Source organism: Panthera uncia, assembly GCF_023721935.1.
Source record: "Panthera uncia isolate 11264 chromosome B2 unlocalized genomic scaffold, Puncia_PCG_1.0 HiC_scaffold_24, whole genome shotgun sequence".
In the NCBI taxonomy this organism is placed as follows: domain Eukaryota; kingdom Metazoa; phylum Chordata; class Mammalia; order Carnivora; family Felidae; genus Panthera; species Panthera uncia.
Window position 1 is genome coordinate 24,733,236 of NW_026057580.1, and position 26,792 is coordinate 24,760,027.

Sequence of the window (26,792 nt, forward strand, 5' to 3'; positions counted from 1 at the left end):
AATTTCTGTAGGCTCGGAGCTATTTCTGCGTGTGTGCATTCATTCTAATTCCAGTTATTTTTCGGGGCGCTTACTATGCGCGAGGCGTGGAAGGGGAAGAAATGAAGGTACAATCTGTTTTTACTCGGCTTGACGTCCCATAGAAAAATCAAAATATGTACTATACATAGGCTAACTAACGTTCATCTTTTAGCTTCTATTTTCTCATCTGTAAAATGGGGGTAATACCTCATAAGGTCGCTGAAAGATTAAGCAAGAAAAGAAGAGAACCTCTAATACTGAGCAGTTCCGTAAACGCCTATTCCTCCCTTCCTCCGCTAGCTCCACAGTCCAGGCTGTGGATTAAAGCGCCACACTCTTGGGAGTCTGGAAATTCTGCCGATAGCTTTCCAGTTCCCCAATTTCAATCGTCAAAAAGCTATCGACTGCACATACAGGCCGTGCAACTTTTAATTTGGAGACACAAACAATCCTATTTAAAAAACTTTAAGCGGGCAACGTGGATTACACGCCCTCAGGAACCGAGGAGCGCCACATTGAGCATGCGCAGGGCGCGCGCTGGGTGGGCGGGAGGTTCGGAGGGCGGGCTTTGTGGTCCAGTCACTTCCGTTTCCGGCCCTATATGAACTCTCCCGCCATCTGACAAAAGCGCCTATCGGCGTTTCTGCATATCGCGTTTGGTGTGGTTGCAGGTAAGAGGATCTCCTGCGGTTTTACCACGGACAGTAGTCTTGGTGTTAAGGCTTGCAGGTCGAGAAAGAAAGGAGAGCACTTTGCGAGCCTTGGGAACAGAAGAATGACATGGTGGAGTGGGTGTATTGAGTATTGGTTGGTTGAGGCAGAGACGCAGGTGTTAGCGAGCTGAGGAGAGAGCAGCTTCGTCGGAGGAGTGCTCAGGTAGGATTGAGGGGCTTAATTTTTATAGGAGTTTGAGGATGTTTCCTAAAAGGGGTTCGGAAGGACTGGATTAGAAAGACGTGTTCTATTTTCCGGGGTCATAATATAGGAAGTGATGAATTGGACCCGGACCATTAAGTCTCTTCTCTGGAAAGCCAGAATCTACCGCGCTTTCCTCCGAATTTACGATTGCAACGGGTTTAAAATCTCATCTCAACTCTTGGGACTGTAGAGATCTAAGGACGGTGGTACACAGACCTATAGTGAACTGGCAATATCGCTTGACTTTGACTTTGATGTTGCTGGAAGTTATGACCACCACCTGCGTTTCACCGTGCTCCCCCCCCCCCCCCCCCTTCCCCCCCCCCCCCCCCCCCCCCCGCCTTTACAGAATTGTTACAGGTGTGTTGTAGAAAATCTGGAAAATACAGAAAGACGTATTGCCTCGGGATAACCACTTTAACATTTTATGCATGCCCTTCAGTTTTTTGCTGTGTATGTGGAGTTGTTTTTTGCGCTTGTTGTTTGTTGTTTTCAACTCCATTTGCCATCCTTTTAACCCTTTTATGTTTCCTTCCAAGATAATGAGATGCAGTTTTCTGGAGGAAATCGGAAAAGACTGAGGTTGGGAGGTGACCAAAGGAATGCTTGCTATCCTCATAGCCTTCAGTTTTACTTGGAGCCACCTTCTGAAAACATATCTTTGATTGAGTTTGAAAGCTTGGCTATTGATAGAGTTAAACGTGAGTGATATTTGAATTAGAATTTATATATTCTTGAGAACTTCACTTATACTTTGTGGAAATGAATGAGGGTAATTTCCTTCATTCAGTTCATTCTCGAAATATTTATTGAGGGTTTGCTATTTACTGTTCAGTGTATATTTATTGAGTGCCACTATATTCTGGGGTGGGGATTTCGAGATGAATAATGTAATTCTCATATTTGTTGAAGCTGTATTCTAGTACACACTAAAGGCATCCAAAATAATCATAATTTAGTATTGTAAGTGCCTTACTAGAGGTAAATAGTAATGTTCTTATTTTTTTATTAAAAAAGCTTTTTTTATACATTTATTTTTGATAGACACAGAGCACAAGTGGGGGAGGGGCAGAGAGAAGGAGACCCAGAATCTGAAGCAGGCTCCAGGCTCTGAGCTGTCAGCACAGAGCCGGACGCGGGGCTTGGACTCACAAACCATGAAATCATGACCTGAGCCAAAGGTAGATGCTTAACCGACTGAGCCACCCAGGCGCCCCAAATAGTAATGCTCTTAAAACAGAAGTAGGGGTGACTTAGTTTGATTAAGTAAGACTTCTTAGAGAAGTTGAAGTATAATCTGGACCTTGAAGGATGAGTAGAAATTTCTGAAAAGAGAAGTAGTTAAAGGTTTTTTCAGTCCAAGATAACAAACTGTACTAAGGCTGGGAGGCAAAAGAGAGAATGTTATATCTGAGGGAACAGTGACAAGTTCAGAGCAAATGGAGAAGAATGGATAACCAAGGGCATTTTTTTGCCAAGCTAACAGTGTAATATGAGGGTGTAGGCGGGATGTGGCCTACTTATCCTCTGTGTGCTAGTGGAAGAAAGAAATAAGCTAGGATGAATTGAAACAGAAATAAAAGCGGTGTTTTCTGAGTTTATGTTCCAGGATATCCCTGTGGGAAAATCAGAAGGTAAGGTGAGAAACTGTTCATCATTTTTAGAAGAGCAGAGTGACAACTGCTAATACACAGAGGGGGCACTTAGTGTCTGTTGACTGAAAGAGTGAAGATAAGGGAGAAAAGGGTTTTAGGAACCTTAACAGTGTCAGATGCTTCATGGAGATTAAGAGGATGATTGAAGAGTGTCCCTTGGATTTGGCACTTAAGGGGTGAGCTAGTAAGTGCCTGAACTAAGGCAGTGACAAGTGGCAGTGTGTAGGCAGGGAGAGATTTAAGGGATACTGAGGAGGTATTCCTGACAGGATTTGGGAGTTGTTTGGATGTGAGGAGTGAGGGGGCCAGTGGGGGTGGCTGAAATTCCAGTCTGGATGGTCTGGTTAGAAACTGTGCTAGTGGCTCAGTTGGTTAAGCATCCAGCTTTGGCTCGGGTCATGATGTCATGGTTCATGAGTTCAAGCTCCACGTCAGGCTTTGTGCTGACAGCTCAGAGCCTGGAGCCTGCTTCAGATTCTGTGTCTCCCTCTCTCTCTGCCCCTCCCCTGCTTACGTTCTGTCTCTCCCTCTCTCAAACATAAATAAAAATTAAAAAAAAAAAAAAAAACTATGCTAGTTGAGATGGGGATGATAGGAAGAGGGGCAGGACTGAGGGGAAGATGATGAGTTTAGTTTGAGATACTGTAATAAGGAGGTACCTGTGGGACATGGAATTATGTTCAGGATTCATTTTTAGTTTTTCATCCTTGAATTACAAAAATGTTTTTTATATCGATGGAAGTAGAATTAATCTGAGAAAGAATTGACAAGGAACCTTTGAACAATATGCATCTAATCAGGACAGTTCACTTGCATCATTGGAGGGCTATGCTTCTTCACTGTTGTGTCTTCTCTACTTCATCAGGAAAGGAAGGGCTGTTTTTTCTGATGATTCTATGCTGAGTAAATGAAACAAACTAACAGTTCCACAGAAGAGATGCAAACAAGGGTACTTAATTTTTTTTTTCATACCAGCACACTTGCATTCCTCGACAATGGTGGCTCAGTACAACAGTGATTATTCCCCATCCTTCACTCTCTGAGAATCCCTGGTATTAACTTGTGTTATAGGACATGGATATTTTCTGCACATGGATGGAAATTATCTTCTTATAAATTTATATAATTTATGTAATGTACTTGCAGAAAATAAAACTATTACAACTTGTTATCTTTTATTTATTTTTTCAACTTTGTTTACTTTGAGAGAGAACACAAGCAGGGGAGGAACAGAGAGAGAAGGAGAGAGAAAATCCCAAGCAAGCTCCTCCCTGTCAGTGCAGAGCCCTGATGCAGGGCTAGAGCTCCTGAACCGTGAGATCATGACCTGAGCTGGAATTAAGAGTTGGATGCTTAACGGACTGAGCCACCCAGGTGCCCCTATAACTTATCTTTTAAAAACAAGTAATTATGGAATTGTTCATAGGCTTTGTCTTGGGATTTAGTTTTTAAAAACTATCTTGGGGCGCCTGGATAGCTCAGTCACTTGAGCATCCGACTCTTGATTTCACCTCAAGTCATCATCCCAGGATCGTGGGATTAAGCCCTGCGTTGGGCTCTGTGCTGAGCGCAGAGCCTGTTTAAGATTCTCTCTCCTTGTCCCTCTCCTTGTCCCTCCCCCGTTTCCTTTCCCTCTCTGTCCCTCTTCTCTGCTTGTGTGTGTGCTGTCTTCTAAAAAAAATTATCTTGCATTCATACATTTTTCTTTCTTCTGTTTTTAAAAAATTTCTAGTGCTAAAAACAGTCGAAAATCTTGGTGTGAGCCATGTGAAAGGAACCGAGCAATACCAGAGTAAGTTGGAGGCTGAGATAAGAAGGCTCAAGTTTTCCTTCAGAGTAAGTAAAAGTGGGAAAGAAATGTTTTTCAGTTTGTATATATTTATATACTGAGTCTTGGTTGTGGAAAATCTCTTGTATTAGGCACAGGGCTTTTAAAAAGACTAAAATAGCATGGACTGTGCCTGAAGGTATATCTGCAGTCCACTACGAATGATTGCCATATATAGTCAGACGATTATAATACAGCAGGGTTTCTCAGCCTCGGAACTACTGACATTTGGGCCTGATAATTTCTTGGTGTAGGGACTGTCCTGTGCATTGTAGGGTGCTCAGTAGCATCTCTGGCTTCTACCTGGTATGTATCTCCAGACATTGCCAGATGTACCCTGTGCACCACAGGATGAGTACTGTTACTAGATATGTGTTCCAGGAACTTCAAGAGCACATAGGATTACCCAGCCCAGCTTGGGGAGGTTTGGGAAGGTGTTAAAGTTCCTGGTAGTGCTGGAACTGAAACTCGATAGATGTGATCAGATTTTTATTTTGGGAAGATAGCAGATTGAGAGGGCCATGTCTGTGGGAGGAAAACCAAGTAGCTTGGACATAATGAGAGTGATTCAAATTGGCGAAAAGGATGAGAGTGTTTTGAATTGGAGAAGAGGACTAGTATAATGATATTATGAAGGTAGAATCAAAAGATTTTAGTGACATTACAGGGAGAAGGGAAAAGAGAGTTATGAATGACACCTTAGGTTTCTGGTTAGGACAACTATGGATGGTGGTAGTATTTTGAGAGGTAACATATAGGAGGAGAAGCAAGTCTTAGAAGGAACATGTTGAGTTCTAGACAAGAATTTGAGGTTCTAGTGGAAATGTGTAGTAGATGATTGGATATGTATATAGCTTGGACTTAAGGCTGGAGTTGGGAGTATGGATTTAAGAAGAAGGTTGGAATCATCAGGAGGAGGGAAATATTTGAGTGAGAAGACGATGGAGGACAAGATGTGAAGAATACCAGTACTGAAGGTGAAGTAGAATTGGGGGAGTCTGGGAAGGAGATTGAGAAGGAGCTGCCTGAGAGGTGGGAGATCAGCAGGGATAATAGTGGCATGGTAGCCAAGGAAATTTGGAGTTTCCATAATGATGATTATGATGTAAATACTGATCCCATAGGAATAATAACAGCAAGCATTCATATTATGCTTAGTGTATCCCAGAGTTTGCCCTAAGCACATTACATATATTAATCCATGTAATATAGTTAATAGTCTTATGAAGCAGGTACAATTGTCATCCCTATTTTATAGATAAAGGTACAGAGTTATTGATAGACTGAGTAACTGGCCCAGGCTTATGAGATGGTAAATGGTGGGGCCAAGATTAGAACTGGACATTTTGTCTCCAGGTGATACTCTTAACCACATAATTTCAGAAGCTTAGGCATGAGTTGTACGGATAGATGAGTTGTAGATAGAGGCAGAAGCCAAAATGAGGACAGTGTTTGGAGGAGAGAGGTGGGTGTAGAATATGTACTCTTTTAAGATGGCTAGCTGAAAAGACAGGGGAGAAATAGGTCTGAATATAGAAGAATTTGTAGGGAAAAAGAGAGGACACATAACAGGAGACACTTGAACATGCTTATAAGCTGAGTGAAAAAATCTAGAAGAGAAAGAAGAGGAGGGGAGCTTAAAGATACTTGGAGAGAACATTTGATAAATCAAGATCCTTAGGAGCCAAGAGCAGATGGATTGCATGGTTCAGGTTTAGGGATGAGCTTATTCAGGAGGAGGGGGAGATCCTTTGTCCATAGAGATGGAAGGGAAAGTAATACAGTGGATGCACAAGCTTAGAGCTGAAGAAGTTGGCCTGGTGGCCTTTATTTTCTGTAAAGTAAGTGAAGTTCTCTGTTGAGAGAGAAGATGGCGTGGTAGGGAGCTTGGGTCAAGTAGTGAAGACTGAAGCAGCTTTTCTAACAGTGAGGAAAGAGATGATTATGTGTCAAATCTCTGTTCTATTGTTTAATAAGCTTTATGACTCTGGAAAAATTTCAGAACATCCCTGTGCCTCAGTTTCCTCCTTAAAAAAATTTTTTGAAATTAATTTTTATATATTTTTGAGAAAGAGACAGAGTGTGAGCAGGGGAGGGGCAGAAAGAGAGAGGGAGACACAGAATCCAAAGCAGGCTCCAGCCTCTGAGCTGTCAGAGCAGAGCCTGATGCGCGGCTAAAAACTCATGAACCGTGAGATCATGATCTGAGCTGAAGTTGGATGCTTAACTGACTGAGCCACCTAGGCGGTTTCCTCATATTTAAAATAGGGATATAGTAGTGCTTACCTCATGAGAGTTTTTTTTTTAAAGATTAAGTGAGTTAATGGATTAAACATGATTACAACAGTGCTGTAAGTGTACCTCATAAGTGCTCAAGACATGTTTGCTCTTACTCTGTTGGACTTGAATAAGAATTTCTTGGTGCTTGTAAAAGTCCAGTTCAGGTTAGAGGTTGTGAATTTTTAATATTCCAAATTCTCAATAATTGTGTATTTTTTTCCCCCAGAGATTCTTAGTGTTTTGGGAATAGGACTGCAGATTTATTTAGAATCTAGGTTTGGCCAAATGGTTAAATGAAGGTTCATGCCAGAGGTGGTGGAAGAGGGGAGAACCCTGGATATATGCTGGGTAAGAAAGAAAGTTAAGAGAGGAGTTGATAGAAGAGAGTCCAAACCCAGGAGGTTTTGTTTGAGATCAGGTCAGATCTCAGTGTCACTTGTTTGCTAACGTAAGTAAAATGGTAGTTACATATTATGAAATTTGTTTTTGAAACTTTTATTTTAGCATTGGCTTATATTGATTCCATTTTTCTTTATACCTCTTAACATTCTAATGTGTTTATGTTATTCATGTGTCATTATTTTTAAGGAAAATGTAGAAAATGAATATGAACGCCGAAGAAGAGATCATATTTCTCACTTTATTTTACGCCTTGCTTATTGCCAGTCGTGAGTATACGTTTAGACTCTCATAGTCAAAGCTGCTATCTTGGGTTACAAATTGGTACGTGGGAAGCTGACATGTATTGTACTGCACATAGGAAAACTCAGAATAACATCAGAAGCTGGTGATTCATGGGTTGAACACTGTTGTTGCAAATTGTTTGAAGCCAGTTGTTTACTAAAAAAAATTGAAAAAAATTCTATTGTAAAACTTGCCTGTGGAAACACTTACTAGTTTTATGGGAGAGGCTCTTCATTTGGGATTTGCAATTGTGGGGGTGGGATTTCGGTAAGAAAGGACTTTTTGATCCTGTTTTCTCAGAAAAAAAGTGGCACTATTTATAAGAAATAATACCTCAAACATATACTTGAATTTAGTACAGATGTAAGCTATTTTCCCTTTGCTAGTTGGTTTCTTGTAAGTCTACAGTGCCACCTGGAGGGAGAAGGAGTTAGTTGCCTTTTTCTTTTCTTTTTTTTTTTTTAAACTGTGTTTTTTGTTTTTTTTTTCTGTACTAATTTTGGCTAAATAATATACTTATTGTAAGTTTCTTTTCTGTTTCTTTCCGTTAAGAGTCTTATCAAATGAGAATCTTGAATTGTTTACTATCCCACTTATCCCTGGACAGGTGATCCTATCCACGACCATCTTTGGTTCTGGAGGTTTTCTTTTGTAAAGATGAACGTGCAGTTTATGTAATTTATGCAGTAAATGAATTGCTGACAATCTGTGAAAGTCCCTTTGAGGGGGGGATCTACATCATATTTTATGTATAGTAGTATAATTATTTTGTGACAATAGTAATAACCATTATGTATTTTATGAATTTATATTTGTGTTGCTTTTTCAAAAATCACGATGTAGTTGTGCATATTAAATTTTGTGAAATTATTAACTATAAAGCTGTAAACAAAGTTTACTTTCAGAGTTTATCTGATCATAATCTATTCAGAGATAAAGTGACCTTTAAAAATTTTGGTGTTGGGGCACCTGGGTGGCTCAGTCAATTGAGCGTCTGACTTCGGCTCAGGTCATGATCTCCCTGTTTGTGAGTTCGAGCCCCGCGTCGGGCTCTGTGGTGACAGCTCAGAGCCTGGAGCCTGTTTCAGATTCTGTGTCTCCTTCTCTCTCTGACCCTCCACTGCTCATGCTCTGTCTTTCCCTCTCTGTCAAAAATAAATGTTAAAAAAAAAAATTTTTGGTGTTGATTTGGCACTGATGGAACCACCTTAGACTGAAGGAATACCCCATTTTCTGATGTAAATGACCGTTTTGCAGTTAAATGCAATGAACTGTTTTCTTTTATATTGTTGGATAATCAGCTAGGCTCAAGGTATTCTGTATTTAATTCTATATTCATAATACCTCTCCCAATGTACGCATCCTTGAAGATCGTGGTATGTGCTCTGTATACTGTTTATCATAATAGACGACATGTGTGCTTTTAACTTCTGTCTGTTGGCATCTTGCTCATATTTGAGTTTTATTTCATAAAAAATTCTTGATTTTAATAATCCATGGACTTTTAAAATAATCAGTGGACTTTTCATTTATACTTATCATTTCTCTGTCTTGATTTCAGTGAGGATCTTAGACGCTGGTTCATTCAACAAGAAATGGATCTCCTTCGATTTCGATTCAGTATTTTACCCAAAGACAAGATTCAAAGTTTCTTAAAGGATAGCCATTTGCATTTTGAGGCCGTGAGTATGGTTTTGTAGCCATTTTCAGTTGTTTTCACCATTCATCCCTTCCCATTCACCTTAAGTGCGAGTATTAATGTGAGGTGTTTTTTTTTGTTTGTTTTTTTTTTTTTTTAATTTTTTTTTTTTTTTAACGTTTATTTATTTTTGGGACAGAGAGAGACAGAGCATGAACAGGGGAGGGGCAGAGAGAGAGGGAGACACAGAATTGGAAGCAGGCTCCAGGCTCTGAGCCATCAGCCCAGAGCCTGATGCGGGGCTCGAACTCATGGACCGCGAGATCGTGACCTGAGCTGAAGTCAGACGCTTAACCGACTGAGCCACCCAGGTGCCCGTGAGGTGTTTTTTCTGTTTACATTTTCTTAAGTACTTGCCTGAAACAAAGCTATTGGCTTTGCACAGCAATGAAACTTTGCCTTTCTGTGACTAGAAGAAAAGGGACTCCTTAGTACCGAAGTTTCACATTTAGTTGCTTTATTAAATATGTGACTTGTGAAAGCACAAGAAGGTTTAATTTATAAGAGTTCATCTTTAATCTTCTAGGCTGAAAATTTAAAGCTAATAATATACATTAAAGAGAATAGAGAGGTGGTAGTATTTACTTCTAATGATGATGTTTAATTTAGACTTTATTTGAAAAGTCAGTTGTCAGTAGAACCTCTGAATAGTTATTCTGCAGATATATTTAATTTATGTATCATAACTATATATTAAAGAAGAAATGTCTGGGATATATTTAGCAGGTATAAGTATTGTGGGTGGAAATAGGATTTATGTCTTTTAGGTGGATCTGTGTTGTAGTGGGAAGGCTGAAAAATTCTGTTCTGGAAGACTTAGACTCAGATGGTAGTAGCATTGGGTGAGTCTTGATTTTGATGTTAGAGTGAGTAACTTAAAGCCAAATAAAGTAGAAGTTGGAGTGAAATACATGGTCCTGTCTGAGAAGTGGAAAATGTACCTACTGTATACAGGAACACTGTTGGTTTTTGAAGTTGGTGGAAAGAAATAGCATGAAGGGAAGTAAATATTTGATAGACGTTTAGTGTTTAGCATGTGCTAGGGAAGCACTTTCAAGTTTCTCTCCCTTCTCATAAGAGGTCAGTGAGATTTCTAAATAACATCTATGTGGGCATAGAAGAGTGTCAAGCTCAGATCATCTGACCCAAGCCCCATGCTTTTTTCCCTTTGTTTTAACTTAGATCCTTAGTGAAGTCCATTATTGCTAATTCAATTACAGTTACTTTATCCTTTCATGATAAAAATAGTGTATATTTTCCTGTGGAAATGAATAGAGGAGTGTCTTTGAGAAGATCTATTTTTTATAGATGTGTCTACGGTGTCTCCATGTATTGTCACGTGTAATTTTTTAAAGCAAAAACCATGTTTCTTTTAAAAAACTTTAAAATTTGGGGTGCTTGGCTGACTCAGGCAGTTGAGCATCCGACTCTTGGTTTTGGGTCAGGTCACGATTTCACAGTTCATGAGATTGAGCTCTGCATTGGGCTCTGTGCTGACAGTGTGGAGCCTGTTTGGGAAACTCACTCTCCCTTTCTCTCTGCACCTCCTTCACACATATGCGCGCGCTCTCTCTCTCTCTCTCCCCCTCTCTCTCTCAAAATAAACATTAAAAAAAACAAAACAAAAAAAAACATGGGGCGCCTGGGTGGCTTGGTCGGTTAAGCGTCCGACTTCGGCTCAGGTCATGATCTCACGGTCCGTGAGTTCGAGCCCCGCGTCGGGCTCTGTGGACAGCTCAGCCTGGAGCCTGTTTCAGATTCTGTGTCTCCCTCTCTCTCTGCTCCTCACCTGTTCATGCTCTGTCTCTCTCTGTCTCAAAAATAAATAAATGTTAAAAAAAAATTAAAAACAAAAAACAAAACTTTAAAATTGAAGCGTAACACACACAGAAAAGTGCACAGATTGGAATTGTATAGCTCTGTGAAGTATCACAAAGTGAACATTAACAGAGTTAAGAAATAGAATGTTGCTATCACCTGTGCACCTTATGCGTCCTCCCATTCACTATCTCCTATCTTCCACTGAAAATTAGCCACTGTCTGACTCTTAATATCATAAGTTAATTCTGACTATTTTTTGGACTTTATATAAATGGTATTGTATAGTATGTCTTTCTTCACCAGCTTTATCGAGACCTAATTGACATATAACATTGTGTAAGTTTCAGGTGTCAGATGTGATGATTTGATACATGTATGCCTTGTGAAATGTTTTACCACAGTAAGGCTAGTTAACACATCCTTCACCTCACATAATTACCATTTTGTTGTGGTTATGGTGAGAACATGTAAAATTTACTCACATAGCAACTTTTCAGTTATATAATACAGTATTGTTAACTATATCCATCATTCTACTGGAAGTTTGCACTCTTTTTTTTTTTTTTTTGATTTAACTTTATTTTTTATTTTTTAAAATTTACATCCAAATTAGTATATAGTGAAGCAATGATTTCAGTAGATTCCTTAATGCCCCTTACCCATTTAGCCCATCCCCCCTCCCAGAACCCCTCCAGCAACCCTCAGTTCTCCATATTTATGAGTCTCTTCTGTTTTGTCTCCCTCCCTGTTTTTATAGTATTTTTATTTCCCTTCCCTTATGTTCATCTGTTTTGTGTCTTAAAGTCCTCATATGAGTGAAGTAATATGATTTTTGTCTTTCTCTGACTAATTTCACTTAGCATAATACCCTCCAGTTCCATCCACGTAGTTGCAGTTGGCAAGATTTCATTCTTTTTGATTGCCGAGTAATACTCCGCTGTATATATATACCACATCTTCTTTATCCATTCATCCATCGATGGACATTTGGGCGCTTTCCATACTTTGGCTATTGTTGATAGTGCTACTATAAACATTGGGGTGCATGTGTCCCTTTCAAACAGCATACCTGTATCCCTTGGATAAATGCCTAGTAGTACAATTGCTGGGTTGTAGGGTAGTTCTATTTTTAGTTTTCTGAGGAACCTCCATACTGTTTTCCAGAGTGGCTGCACCAGCTTGCAATCCTACCAACAATGCAAAAGAGATCCTCTTTCTCTGCATCCTCACCAACATCTGTTGTTGCCTGAGTTGTTAATGTTAGCCATTCTGACAGGTGTAAGGTGATATCTCATTGTGGTTTTGATTTGTATTTTCCTGATGATGAGTGATGTTGAGCATTTTTTCATGTGTCGGTTGACCATCTGGATGTCTTCTTTGGAGAAGTGTCTCTTCATGTCTTTTGCCACATTTCTTCACTGGATTCCATTTCTTCACTGGATTATTTGTTTTTTGGGTGTTGAGTTTGGTCAGTTCTTTATAGATGTTGGATAGTAACCCTTTATCTGATATGTCATTTGTAAATATCTTCTCCCATTCTCACGGTTGCCTTTTAGTTTTACTGATTGTTTCCTTTGCTGTGCAGAAGATTTTTATTTTGATGAGGTCCCAATAAGTTCATTTTTGCTTTTGTTTGCCTTGCCTCTGGAGATGTGTTGAGTAAGAAGTTGCCACGGCCAAGATCAAAGAGGTTTTGTCTGCTTTCTCCTCGAGGATTTTGATGGCTTCCTGTCTTACATTGAGGTCTTTCATCCATTTTGAGTTTATTTTTGTGTATGGTGTAAGAAAGTGGTCCAGATTCCTTCTTCTGCATGTCGCTGTCCAGTTTTCCCAGCACCACTTGCTGAAGAGACTGTCTTTATTCCATTGGATATTCTTTCCTGCTTTGTCAGAGATTAGTTGGTCATACATTTGTGGGTCCATTTCTGGGTTCTCTGTTCCATTGATCTGAGTGTTCATGTGCCAGTACCGTACTGTCTTGATGATTACAGCTTTGTAGTATAGCTTGAAGTCTGAGACTGTGACGCCTCCTGCTTTGGTTTTCTTTTTCAAGATTGCTTTGGCTATTTGGGGTCTTTTCTGGTTCCATACAAATTTTAGGATTATTTGTTCTAGCTCTGAGAAGAATGCTGGTGTTACTTTGATAGGGATTGCATTGAATATGTAGATTGCTTTGGGTGGTATCGACATTTTAACAATATTTGTTCCTCCTATCCAGGAGCATGGAATCTTTTTCCATTTTTTTGTGTGTTCTTCAGTTTCTTTCATAAGTTTTCTTTAGTTTTCAGCGCATCGGTTTTTCACCTCTTTGGTTAGATTTATTCCTAGGTATTTTATGTTTTTTTGTGTAACCGTAAATGGGATCGATTCCTTGATTTCTCTTTCTGTTGCTTCATTGTTGGTGTATAGGAATGCATTTTTTTTTTTTTTTTTTAATGACCGAATAGTTCATTGTATAATATACCACATCTTTTTATCTATTCATCTATGGGTGAACACTGGCATTGCTTTCATATCTTGGCTATTGTGAATAATGGTTTGTTTAGCACAATATTTTAAAGTTTCATCCGTGTTGTAGCCTATATCAGTATTTCATTCCTTTTTATTGTCAAATGATACTTCTCTGTTCAGCAGTTGATGGACATTTGGGTTTCTACATTTTGGCTAATAGGAATGATGCTGTAGTGAGTATTTGTGTACAAGTTTTTTTTTTTTTTTTTTTTGTGGATGTCTTTTTTATTTTATGTATGTATCTGGGAGTGGAATTACTAGGTTGTAGGGTAATTAATTCTGTGCTTAGGCTTTTGAGGAACTGACGAACTTTTTCAAAGTGGCTGCACTATTTTACATCTTAGCGGTATATGATGGTTTCACTTTCTCCACCATTGTCATCCACAGTTGTTTTTGAATGTAGCCATCCTAGTGGATGTGAAATGATAACATAACACTGGTTTTGATTTGCATTTCTCTAATGACACATGATGTTGAGCATCTTTTCATGTGCTTATTGGTTATTTGTATATCCTTGGAATGTCTTTTCAAATCCTTTGTACATTTGTTTTTTTTCCTTTGTACATTTTTAAATTGAGTCCTCTTTTTATTGTTGAGTGTTAATTCTTTACATATTCTGGATACAAGTCCATTATAAGATCTATGATTGGCAAATATTTTCTCTTATTCTTAGGATTGTCATTTCATTTTGATGGTTATCTTTTGCAACATAAAAGTTATTAATTTATGTGAAGTCTTTTTTTTTCTTTTGTACTTTTGATGTCAGATCTAAGAAGGCTTTGTCTAAAGGTCATGAAGATTTACTCTGGCTTTCTCTACGAGTTTTATAATTTTAGTTTTTATATTTGGGTCTGTGGTCCATTTTGAGTTAATTTTTGTATATGATATGAAGTAGGAGTCCCAACTTCATTTTTTTTGCATGTGGATATCCAGTTCTAGCATCATTTGTTGAAACAGCTGTTCTTTCCTCAGCAAATTGTTACTCTTGACTATAAGTTGGTTTATTTCTGGACTCTTAATTTTATTTCTTGGAGCTGTATGCTTATCATTGTGGCAGTACTATTGTGGTCTTGAATGTTGACTACTGTAGCTTTGTAGTAAGATTTGAAATTGAGAAGTAGGAGAATAAAATGAATTTTATTCTTTTTTCAAGATTATTTTAGTTATTCTGGTTCCTTGTATTTTCTTAAGAATTTTAGGATTTACTTACCACTTTCTACAGATAAGTCAGCTAGGATTCAGACTAGGATTGCAGAGAATATGTAGATCAATTTGGGGAGTATTGCCATCTTAATATTAAGTGTTATTCATGAACATGGGATGTTTTTTATTTTATTTTTAAATTATTTTTTAAAATTTTATTATAGAGAGATAGAGTGCAAGTGGGAGAGAGGGGCAGAAGGAGAGAGAGGGAGAATCCCAAGCAGGCACCATGCTCATCATGGAGCCCAATGTGGGGCTCGATTCCATGTCCCTGGGATCATGACCTGAGCTGAAATCAAGTTGGATGCTCAACTAACCGAACCCACCTAGGCACCCCCCGTCCTTTATTTCTTAAGGTTTTCTTTAATTTTTCTCAACAAGATTGAGTACTATATTTGTTAAATTTATACCTAAGTGTTTTATTTTTTAATGTCATTGTAAGTGGAGTTATTTTCTTTATTTCATTTTTGGAATGTTTCTTGCTAGTGTATAGAAGTCCAGTTGATTTTTGCATGTTGATCTTATATCCTGCAACCTATGGAACTCTGTTAGTACTAATTGGTTTTAGTGGATTCCTTAGGAGGTTATGTCTCACAAATAGAGATAATCTTATTCCTTACTTTCCAATCTGGAAGCTTTTTATTTCTCCATTTTTGATTAATTTCCCTAGCTAGAATCTCCAGTGTAATGTTGAATAGAAGTGGCAGTAGTGGACACCCATCTTGTTCCTCATTTTAGAGGGAAAGCATTCAGTCTTTTAGCATGACCTATGATATTAGATATATGATTTCTGTAGATGCCCTTTATCAGATTGAGAAAATTTCCTTCTAATTATAATTGAGCATTCTCATCATGAAAGGGTATTGGATTTGGTCATGTGCTTTTTCTCCACCTGTTGAGATTATCTTAGGGATTTGTCCTTTTAATATCGTGTGTTGCATTAATTGGTTTTTGGATGTTAAACCAATCTTGCTGGGGTATTCGTGGGATAAATCCCCCTTGATTATCCTGTATGATTCTTTTTATATGTTGCTGGATTTGATTCGCTAGTATTTTGTGGAGGATTTTTGTGTTTATCGTTAAAGGATGTGGGTCTGTAGTTTTCTTGTGATGTCATTGTCTTGTTTTGGTATCACGGTAATATTGGTCTTATATAATGAGTTTGTAAAAGTATTTCCTGCTCTTGTGGTTTTTTTGGACGAGGTTGTCAAAGACTGGTGTTAATTTTTCTTTAAACATTTGGTAGAATTTAACCAGTGAATCTTTGTGGGCTTATGCTTCTCTTTGTGGGGTGCTTTAAAATTACTAATTCACTCTTATTATAGATCTATTCAAATTTTCTATTTCTTCTTGAGTCAGTTTTGGTAATTCGTGTTTTCTAGGAATTTGTCCATTTAAATTATCTAATTGATGTGTACACTTGTTCATAGTATTCTCTTACAATCCTTTTTTTAAAAAAAATAGAGATATAATTAACATCTGATGTTATATTAGTTTCAGGGATCCTTTTTATTTCTATACGGTTAGTAATGATCTCATTTTTTCATTTAAGTCGTTTTTTGTTTTTTTTTTTGTCATTGAATTTGAGGTTTGTCAATTTTGTGGATCTTTTCAAATTACTATCTTTTGGTTTTGTTAATTTTTCTCTACTGTGTTTCTATTCTTGTGTGTTTAATTTTTGTTATTATCACTAATTAATCTTTATTATTTCCTTCCTTCTGTTTGCTTTGGGTTTAGTTTGCTCTTCTAGTTTCTTAAGGTCAAAGTTTAGGTTACTGATCTGAGTTTTTTTTTTTTCTTTTTTCTCATTTTTAATGTAGGCATTTATAGCTAAAACTTCCCTCTGAACACGGCCTTAGATGCATTCCATGAGTTTTGGCTATGTCATGTTTTGTTTTCATTCATTTGAAAGTATTTCCTTGTTTGTTCTTTGACTTACTGGTTATTTTGAGTGTTAATTACTATGTATTTTTGAAGTTTCTAAATTTGCTGCTGTTACTGATTTTTAACTTAATTTCATTTTAGTCTGAGAACATATTTTGTATGACTTCAGTCCTTTTAAAATTATTGAGACTTTTTTTTTCTTTTGTTGTGGAGGTAATGGAAACAAATATGTTGTGTTTAGCCAGAGGCCTTAATGACCTCAGTAATTATAGTTTTAAATTTAGGGAACAAAGGTGAAGTTTTTGAATGTTTCATTAATAGTGGTCAATAGTCCAGACTATGGTGTTGTATTTGTTTAGTTTGAGTTTTCTCTCTGGCACACATCAGTGTTGGGAAAACACCTCCAAGGGTCTCTTCTGATCCTACATATCTTGCTTGGTATGTCATGAAAACATGGTCATGATCACTCTTTACCAGGCCATTTCTCACAGCTGTGATTTTAGTAAGCAGCCTTGAGGGATGAAGAAATATCTTCCTGGTATATAGAGGAGGCTTGCTTACTGCCTGCTACAAAGTTGATTGTTTCTCCGTGTTCCCTCGTAGTGCAAACCTACTCTACTTGACCATTCATCTGGACTATGTCATGTTGCCCCCCAGGAACTTAGGGTTAAGGAGAATGACACAACATGTTGGCTCTCTTGCTGCTTCTTGTGATAGGAGTAATAAAGTTCTTTGTCTCTAATGCAGGAGTCTGTGTCTTCTGTCAGCATCCATTAAACAGTAGTAGGCTAACTTTTGACTTACAGGTAGCATAAAATTCAGTCCCAGACTTGACAATCAGCTATGGGATTTAGAGTAAATTTTCTTTTCTTTTCTTTTTTCTTTTCTTTTTAAAATGGTTTATATATTTTTGAGAGAGAGAGAGAGAGAGACAGAGCATGAGCAGGGGAGGGGCAGAGAGAGAGGAAGACACAGAAACTGAAGCAGGTTCCAGGCTCTGAGCTGTCAGCATGGAGCCTGATGTGGGGCTCGAACCCATGAACCGTGAGATCATGACCTGAGCTGAAGTCAGATGCTTAAGCAACTGAGCCACCCAGGGGCCCCTTAGAGTAAATTTTCTAATTTGTATTTGTTTCCTTATTAAAAAAATTTTTTTTACGTTTAAGAGAGAGACAGAGCATGAGGGGGGAGGGACAGGGAGAGAGGAAGACACAGAATTTGAAGCAGTCTCCAGGCTCTGAGCTGTAAGCACAGAGCCCAACACAGGGCTCGAACTCATGAACCACAAGATCATAACCTGAGCTGAAGTCAGACGCTTAACCGACTGAGCCACACAGGTGCCCAGAGTTTCCTCTTTTTTAAAATGAAGATAATCTGGAGCGCTTGGGTAGCTCAGTCATTTGAATGTTTGTTGATTTCAGTTTAGGTCATGATCCCAGGGTTCTGGGGTTGAGCCCCTCATGAGGCTCCATGCTGAATGTGGAGCCTACTTAAGATTCTCTCTTTCCCTCTCCCCCTCTCCCCTACTTTCTCAAAAATAAAAAATAAAATGAAGATAATCCTAATCCTCACCTCACAGATTTGTGAGTTTTAAATGGATTAGAATATGTAGAGTTCTTAGGACTGTGGCTGGCATATATGTTAACTAGTAATACTATGGCAGATACAGAGGCAGCAAATGCCTATATGTTGGAGAAGTTTGGGGTTAATTAGATTTAATATACTTTTGCTGCAATTTAAAACAAAATCTATTTTCGAGACTTGAAACCATAAAAATCCTAGCAGAGAACACAGGCAGTGAGTTCTTTGACTTTGATCATAGCAACTTTTTTCTAGATATGGCTTCTGAGGCAAGGGAAACAAAAACAAAACTAAACTCCTGGGACTACATCAAAATAAAAAGCTAATGTACAGCAAAGAAGACAGTTAACAAAGCTAAAAGGCAACCTGTGGAATGGGAGAAGATATTGCAAATGACATGTCTGATAAAGGGTTAGTATCCAAAGTGTATAAAGAACTTATAAAACTGAATACCCCCCAAAAATAATTCAGTTAAAAATGGGCAGAAGACATTCTTCTTCTCCAAAGAAGACCTACAAATGGCCAACAGATGTACAAAAAGATGTTCTTCATCACTTATCAGGGAAATGCAAATCAAAACTACAGTGAGATATCACCTCCCACCTGTCAGAATGGCTAAAATCAATAACAATAAGTGTTGACGAGGATGTGGAGATAAAGGAATCCTTGTGCACTGTTGGTGGGAATGCAAATTGGTATAGCCACTGTGGAAAACAATATGGAGGTTCTTCACAGAGTTGAAAATAGAACTACCGTATGATCCGGCAATCAAACTACTGGGTGTTTACCAAAAGAATACAAAAATACACTAATTCATGCACTCTTAGTTTATTACAGCGTTATTTACAACAGCCAAATTATAGAAGCAGTCCAGCTGTCCGTCAGTTGATGAATGGATAAAGAAGATGTGGTATATATTTACAATGGAATGTTATTCAGTTATAAAAAATGAAATCTTGCCATTTGCAATGACGTGAATGGAGCTAGAGTACAATGCTAAGCAAAATGTCAGAGAAAGACAAATACCATATAATTTCACTTATCTGTGGAATTTAAGAAGCAAAACAAGTGAGCAAAGGGAAAAAAGACAAATCAGTAAACAGACTCTTCACTATAGAGGACAAACTGATGGTTACCAGAAGGGAGGTGGGTTGGGGGATGGATTGAAAAAGGTGATTGGGATTAAGGAGTGCACTTGTGGTTATGAGCAGTGGGTGATGTGTGGAATTTTTAAATCACTCTATTGTATCCCTGAAACTAATTGTGTTGGTCATGATTGGTTTTTAATATCGTGGTTGCTTCCAGTGTGTTTGCTGTAATTATATTTTATTTCATTCTGCAAGTCGTTTGAGGTGCATTATAATAAACATGCATTAAAGTAAGATGTAGAAATATAGATGATTGGGAAATTGATTGCAGGGAAAATTAATGTCTACATTTGTATGTCACAAGGGGTCCTGTGCAATTTCTAAATTTTTTTAACGTTTTTTAATTTATTTTTGAGACAGAGAGAGACAGAGCATGAATGGGGGAGGGTAAGAGAGAGGGAGACACAGAATCTGAAACAGGCTCCGGGCTCTGAGCCGTCAGCACAGAGCCCGATGTGGGGCTCGAACCCACGGACAGTGAGATCGTGACCTGAGCTGAAGTCGGAGGCTTGCAATTTCTAAAAGGAATAGTAACTTTCGGCTTACTAGTGTGACTGTTTTTTTAGTTCAGTGATTCTCGGGGGATGGGATGTAGGTAGTCCTCCTGGGGGTTTATTAGAATGTTGGTTGAAGGTGTGTAGAGTGAAAAACACGTTTTTTGTTTCTGAAATAAACTGGAATGTAAAACTTGATCAAGTGTTTGTAGCTGGTGTTTGTAGCTCACTTTTCATGGAAGAAAGTGAGAAAGCATTGCAGGAGCTTGGCAGAAAACCCATTCCTGTGATACATTGTATCACTTTCCTGGCTGAGACTTTTTCCTTCTGGTATACTCTCCTGGCAACTGGTACTGGTAATTAAGGCGCTTGAATTCAGGTCCTTTTGATTAGCTCACCTCTAGTTTCCTGTGGCTCTTCCCATTTACCAACTTTTACCATTTCGTTAATAGAAACATGCACAGTTTTTTTTCACTTTGATTGGAATATTTGGTTTGCATTTGAAACTGTTGGGCTTAAACACGTGCTTTTAGACTTAAAGCAAGAGTTAGGGAAACGTTATTTGCATTTATTGCATAAACTGGTCTCTGATGTATAATAGATCCTGCTGCCCAAGTTGAGGCAGAAGGAAACATCGGGGAGTGGAGAGCCACAAGGCTACAGAAGCTGGGTTCCTGGCACACACATCTTAGAGTCTACCTGGACTCTGTGTTTGTATGTCTTTGTTTATCTTTACAGTTTCATTAAAGCTGCAATGACTTTTTAAAAAAAAATATTTTATTTTTAAATTTTATTTATTCATTATTTTTTGAGAGAGAGAGGGTGCAAGTGAGGGTGGGGGAAGAGAGCAATAGAGAGAGAGAGAGGGAGAGAATGCCATGAGGGGCAGGTAGAGAGAGAGAAGCGGGGCTCACCTGAAGTGGGGCTCATGCTTACCCGATACTGGGCTTGAACTAATGAACGATGAGATCATGACCTGGGCAGAAGTCTGATGCTTAACCTGCTGAGCCACCCAGTTGTCCCTAAGGCTGCAGTGACTTCTATGTGGATCTGTTTCTGTAAAATAAATATATTTTTACGTTAGGAGATGCATTGTTATAACTAAATTGCATTATGTTTGCATAATGGAGAAATATTTACAGAGAAAGGAACAATTTTTTGCGTAGTTTTTTTCTTAAATTTTTTTTGTTCAGTTTGCCATAGCTGATGTAATTTTATTGGATAAAAATTTGGGGGAGGGGAATGGGGCCAGTTATCAGATTCAGATTCTTGTATTTCTCATTCTGGCTGTGTTTTGATAATTTGGCTTTTGTAGTCTGTGTTTGGGTTCCTAGTGCATAGTAGATTCTGATATATAACACAAAATGTTAATGTGAAGTATTCAGAAAGGAAAAACTTTTTTTTCATTCTTGGACTTACATGTAAATAATTTGGATTTTAAATCTGTAATTTCTAGGAAGGATTAGAAATGAGTAAATATTGTCTTTGGAGGCTGTTTTGGATCTCATTGCTGAGTTGATTGACTTAACCTTGTGTCACATTAAAGGTGAGTGGGTAAGGTCAAATATGCTATTAGTGATTTTTCACTTGGCCAGTTAGGGAAAGGTCAGGTTTTGACACCTGTCAGCCTCGCAGACAAAGGTTCTCTGTGCTGTTGAAGTTCAGAGTCAGATACCTGTTTATAATTTGCCTTGATGTTTAAAAACAACAAAAAACAAAACCTTCTTGGAACAGTCAGAAAATATTTTTTACCTGATTTGAAATACTAGTGGATTTAATGGTAGCAGGCATTTCATTTATACAGCCCAGAATGACAGTGAAGATGAGCATCTTAAAAGATATGGAGAGTATTCTGTTGTGTCACAAATGAGAAGTCCATTGCATATTAAATAGAGTTAGTATTATTCACTTGGCAAATCTTTTCAGGAAGTGAGGGTTTTTGAGTGAAGGCGATTGTGGATGGTAACATTATTGCGTGGCTCACTGAAAACAAGTACATGTAAAACTTTGTATTGCTTATTTTTACCCATTTTAAAATCATTTTCCTTATCCTGAATCTGATTTGAAATTTGTTTCTTATCCCTTATAGTTTGAAAACTTAATTTCTTCTGTCTTAGAAATTATTTCATGTCATTTTTGGCTGATAACTTTTCACTGCACATGAATTAATGTTTAATTTGTCACTTGTTATTGGAAATGTCAATTGTGTGAATTTATTAGGAACTTGGGGATGCATTTCTCCAGTTAACATTGGAACATTGATTTTACATTTATTTGATAGTTTCATGTGTTGACTTTTAAAATAGTTTTTGGTGTTCACTTGTGTATTATATTATTTCTTAGGTATTTGCAAGTTGGCCTTGAGGTAGTCAGGGTTTTCTGATCATTTTGGTCCTTATATTGTTTTCATTCTTAGTTGATCTAGTTTGGATTGTTGTAGCTCTTTCGGACTGTGCATTCATCATTGTGGTCAGCTCTTTCTTTTTTTTTTTTATTTTTTAATTTATTTTTATTTTTTTATTTTTTATTTTTTAATATATGAAATTTACTGTCAAATTGGTTTCCATACAACACCCAGTGCTCATCCCAAAAGGTGCCCTCCTCAATACCCATCACCCACCCTGCCCTCCCTCCCACCCCCCATCAACCCTCAATTTGTTCTCAGTTTTTAACAGTCTCTTATGCTTTGGCTCTCTCCCACTCTAACCTCTTTTTTTTTTTTTTTTCCTTCCCCTCCCCCATGGGTTCCTGTTATGTTTCTCAGGATCCACATAAGAGTGAAACCATATGGTATCTGTCTTTCTCTGTATGGCTTATTTCACTTAGCATCACACTCTCCAGTTCCATCCATGTTGCTACAAAAGGCCATATTTCATTTTTTCTCATTGTGTGGTCAGCTCTTTCTGTTACATAAGGTAGGAACATGCCATTCATCTGATGTATATGCCTCTGTTTGTAGCTACCCTCTGGGATGTGTTTACAAATTATCATAAGCCTCTTAGTAACTTGTGAACTGATTTTAATATGCCTGCAAAATGGAGAAACGTGTACCTTTAATTCCCTTTGATGCAGACTAAATTTCAGGCAACAACTAAATTTCAGAATCTGATGTTATATAGCTGAGACAGGACATGCAGATGTGAGAATGGAATACACTAGGCAACAAATGTGTTTGAGCATGGAAGCTTTTCATAGGGCTTCTGACAAGCCATTGACTATGATATGAGTGGAAAGGGGGCCTGGAGAAGAGTGAAATGGGGTGGTAAGACTCATACTGTTAACTTTTGCTGGAAATTCCAGACTTAAAACGAACTAAGGGAGAAAGGATTAATAATCAGATGAAAGGTCAAGTTGATTTTTTTCTTTTTAATTTTTTTTTTTTTTTAACGTTTATTTATTTTTGAGACAGAGAGACACAGCATGAACGGGGGAGGGGCAGAGAGAGAGGGAAACACAGAATCCGAAGCAGGCTCCAGGCTCTGAGCCATCAGCCCAGAGCCGGACGCGGGGCTCGAACTCGCCGACTGCAAGATCGTGACCTGAGCCGAAGTCGGACGCTTAACTGACTGAGCCACCCAGGCGCCCCAAGTTGAGTTTTATAATGGAGAAGTAAGTTGTTTTATGTTTTATGCCTACTTCTAAGAACTGGAAGTAGGCAAGTTTTTTTTTTTTTTTTTTTAAATTCTTTTGATCTTTATTTTTGACAGAGAGAGAGAGAGAGAGAGGGAGACAGAGTGCGAACAGGGGAGGAACAGAGAGAGAGGGAGACACAGAATTTGAAACAGGCTCCAGGCTCCGAGCTGTCAGCACAGAGCCCGACACAGGGCTTGAACTCATGAACCGTGAGATTATGAACTGAGCTGAAGTCAGACACTTAACCAACTGAGCCACCCAAGCACCCCTGAAGTAGGCAAGTTTAAGTTGCACTGCTTAACAGATTCAAGCATGATGCTGAGTGTTGAGTAAATGAGTTAACTTGCAGAGAAAATATTAGTTCAATTTGTGTTTCATAAACTCGAGGTAATCTTTAAGATGAGTACAGTAACATGAGATACTTTTCGTTTCTCAGGGTTAAATATCAGGTGATATATGTTATAAATGAAATGACCTTTTTCTGTTGAACTGAATTTGAGGAATTATGCTGGTTAGCAGATTTCAATTTGTTTTGTATTCTGTACAGAACATTTTATGTTTTACGCAGAGCCCTTTATGTGTTCCTGTTACAACTGCATACCCTTAACTTCTTTCCAAATGATTTAAGTGAAGGCATTACCAGGGCTTCCCCTCTGTAAGCACACCACAAATACAATACTTACATCCTGACAGTGTTTTTTTTTTTTTTTTTTTTTTTTTTTTTGACGCCAGATAATTATGGAAGCTAACCTTGTATTAGTTTATATATATATTTTTGGCAGCTCTAGTATTATATTTGGAGAGTGAGGAAAAGATTCATTGAATTTTTTAGTTAATTGAGGCGTCACCATTTATGTATATAATTGTAAAAATACACCATAGCAGATGGTCTTTAGTGGCAATAATTTTAGAAGTTCACAGAATTTGGATTTTCCTGATCAAGCTACAAAATTAGATTTTGCTCATTATAAGATAGTTTAAACCTAGAGATGCTATGACTAAATGTGAAACTTCAAGCTGAATTACCCTTGAAGGCTAAAATTAACATATGCAAAAATTTTCAAATTACTTATGAAAGTCATTTTTCTTTTTTAAAGTTTTTGTATAGCTTTTGAATACACAATTCATTGTGCTCTTATTGGTATTGACTTCATGCCTCTAGCTTTGCCCTTGAAAAAGTATGACTGTGACCTAGCTGAAGTTTCTCACCTAATCGTCGTATAATGTTAAATATATGTTACTATTTAGAACTCAAAAGAATGAAATTAATTTACTTAATAACATCTTTAGTGTTCTCATATTCTCTGAGATTAAGCATTTTTATTGATTGATTGATTGAGAGTGCGCTCATGCTTGTGAGTGTGTGCAGTAGAGGGGCAGAGGGAGAGGGAGAGGGAGAATAGCAAGCAGGCTCTAGGGCTTGATCTCATGACTGTGAGTTCATGACCTGAGCTGAAGTCAAGAGTTGGATGCTTAACTGACTGAACCATCCAGGTGCCTCAGTGGTTAAACATTCACATTGTAAAGTGTTACTCATGTTTTCTGAAAGTGTTCCAAAAAAAGATACTGGATTTTTAAACATATACTTTATTTTTTCATTCTATAATCTTCCTCACTTTTTGTTGTTTCCTCTTCTCCCTCCACTCCCAACTTCTACCAACTCCCTGAAAATTTAATCATTTTTTAGTTGAAGTTGTGTTATGGATTAGTTCTGAGCCTAGCTCAGAGTGCCTATCCTAGGTCTTTGGGATGAGAATAGGAACAAGGCTGATGGAGTTGCAGAAAAAAAATCATTTTGTGTTCTCAGTCATATTGAGTGGCTAAATCTCAGTTATAAAGGCAGGAGGAAGTAGTTGCATAACTACAGTTAGCCTAGGCTCAATCACTAGATCTATCCTGCTACTCCCCACCCTTCTGAAGGCATAGAGATAAAGCAGTTAAAATTCTTATTCTGTACTTCCTTTTCTCTGTTTACTTCCTAACAGATTGCTATTTGATTGCCACTGATTGCTAATCTCCTTGGCTTTCAGATTCGTGGTGCCATATTCTCACTATTGATACCTGTCAGCTGTCTGGCTTTTTCACCTGTTCATATCTGGTCAAAGTGTTGTTCTCCTAAATCCAGTGTCTCATGAAGGTTTTTGGGCAAGAGAATCCTTCTGTTGACTATACTGGAGTCTAATAGCCAAATATATTTTAGTTTCTTTTAGTTGATCCAGGGAGTTGACACCCCTGTATGAATGCTAGAAAATACAGAGGACTGTTTTGGAGCTTGTATGGGGTTCTTGTTCCCCAAGGAAGGAATACTTGTTGGTGAATAAATGAGCAGTGGACTTGTTAAGTTTTGGGTCTTTACAGTGATCTAAGGAGACAGAAGTTAGTCACTAAATAGCTAACATTTGTGATGTGTTTACTAACTGCCAGGCACTAAGCTAAATGCTTTCTATGGATTGTATAATTTACTCCTTATAGTAGTGCTTTGGGGAGAGCTTAGAGAGGTGAAATAACCTCCCCAGAGTTAAATGATAGAACTGGAACTCAAAAGTCCAACCTCTAGATTTTTTGAAATGTGTAAATCACAAAGGATGTTACTAAAATTATGAGCACATTTCTTCCCAGCTAGTTCTTAACTAGCACTGAAATCAAGTGGAATAGATGCTGACATTTAAGGTGACAGTGCCCATCAAAAGGGATGTGCAAACACAGGTGTGAGATTAGAGATTTACATTATTGTAGGAAATTAAAGCATTAACTGTAATTTTACTAAGGTGTTTTATTTTAGCTCACCGTTCTTGGCAGAAATGGAAACAAAGTATATTAAATATACCACAAGTTTTCCCAGTGTACTATGTGTGCTACCTCTAGGGAAAACATTATATATTTTCACATCTTAGTTGTTGAAGGTCTCATTATCTAGCCCATGGCTTTTCTATACCCTATGTTGCGGTTCTTCTTTGGTGCCTTTTTTTTTTTTTTTTTTTTTTTGAAATTTTCTTTGGTCACGTTGTATGTTTTAGTTCATGTTCAGCAATAGACTCGTGTAACATAGAAGGGTCATTGGAGACCAAAATTCAAGAGATTTTATGCTTGAGATAAGAATTTAACAGGCCAGTAATAAAAGATTATGGGCTCGATTTGGTTTTGTTCTTGCCTTACAAGGAAGGAGGAGGACGTTTTTTAGAGGGAGGTCCACTGGTTGTTACAGACTGGGCCTTCTATGGGTTCTAGACTCAAGGAGCTACTCCCCTACTGGATACTTTGGACATCTTTATGGTGTTTCTGGTGGTTGTTATAGTGACTGGTGGGTGCTACAAGCATTTCATAGAAGGGAGATGGGGATGCTGGAGTGTCTACAATGCACTGGATAATTCTCTACAGTGAATCTTCCCATGTCCTTGATTTTTTTTTTTTTTTTTTTTTTTTTTTTTTTTT

The 26,792-nt window shown here is 37.9% G+C and overlaps 1 protein-coding gene across 2 annotated transcripts in view; it reads left to right on the forward strand.

Annotated features, from left to right (window-relative positions):
- The first annotated feature begins 608 nt into the window (after window positions 1-608).
- The window catches only part of PRIM2 (DNA primase subunit 2), a 342,309-nt gene continuing 316,125 nt past the window's right edge, over window positions 609-26,792 (forward strand). Inside the window, exons 1-5 of one of the 2 annotated variants that reach the window (XM_049652857.1) lie at window positions 609-692; window positions 1,479-1,640; window positions 4,327-4,430; window positions 7,291-7,370; window positions 8,948-9,068. In XM_049652857.1, the coding sequence (XP_049508814.1) occupies window positions 1,487-1,640; window positions 4,327-4,430; window positions 7,291-7,370; window positions 8,948-9,068 (459 nt within the window). In that variant the 5' untranslated portion in view covers window positions 609-692; window positions 1,479-1,486. Of the gene's footprint in view, window positions 693-738; window positions 898-1,478; window positions 1,641-4,326; window positions 4,431-7,290; window positions 7,371-8,947; window positions 9,069-26,792 lie in introns of those variants that run through there. The other variant, XM_049652858.1, reaches the window with a different exon arrangement.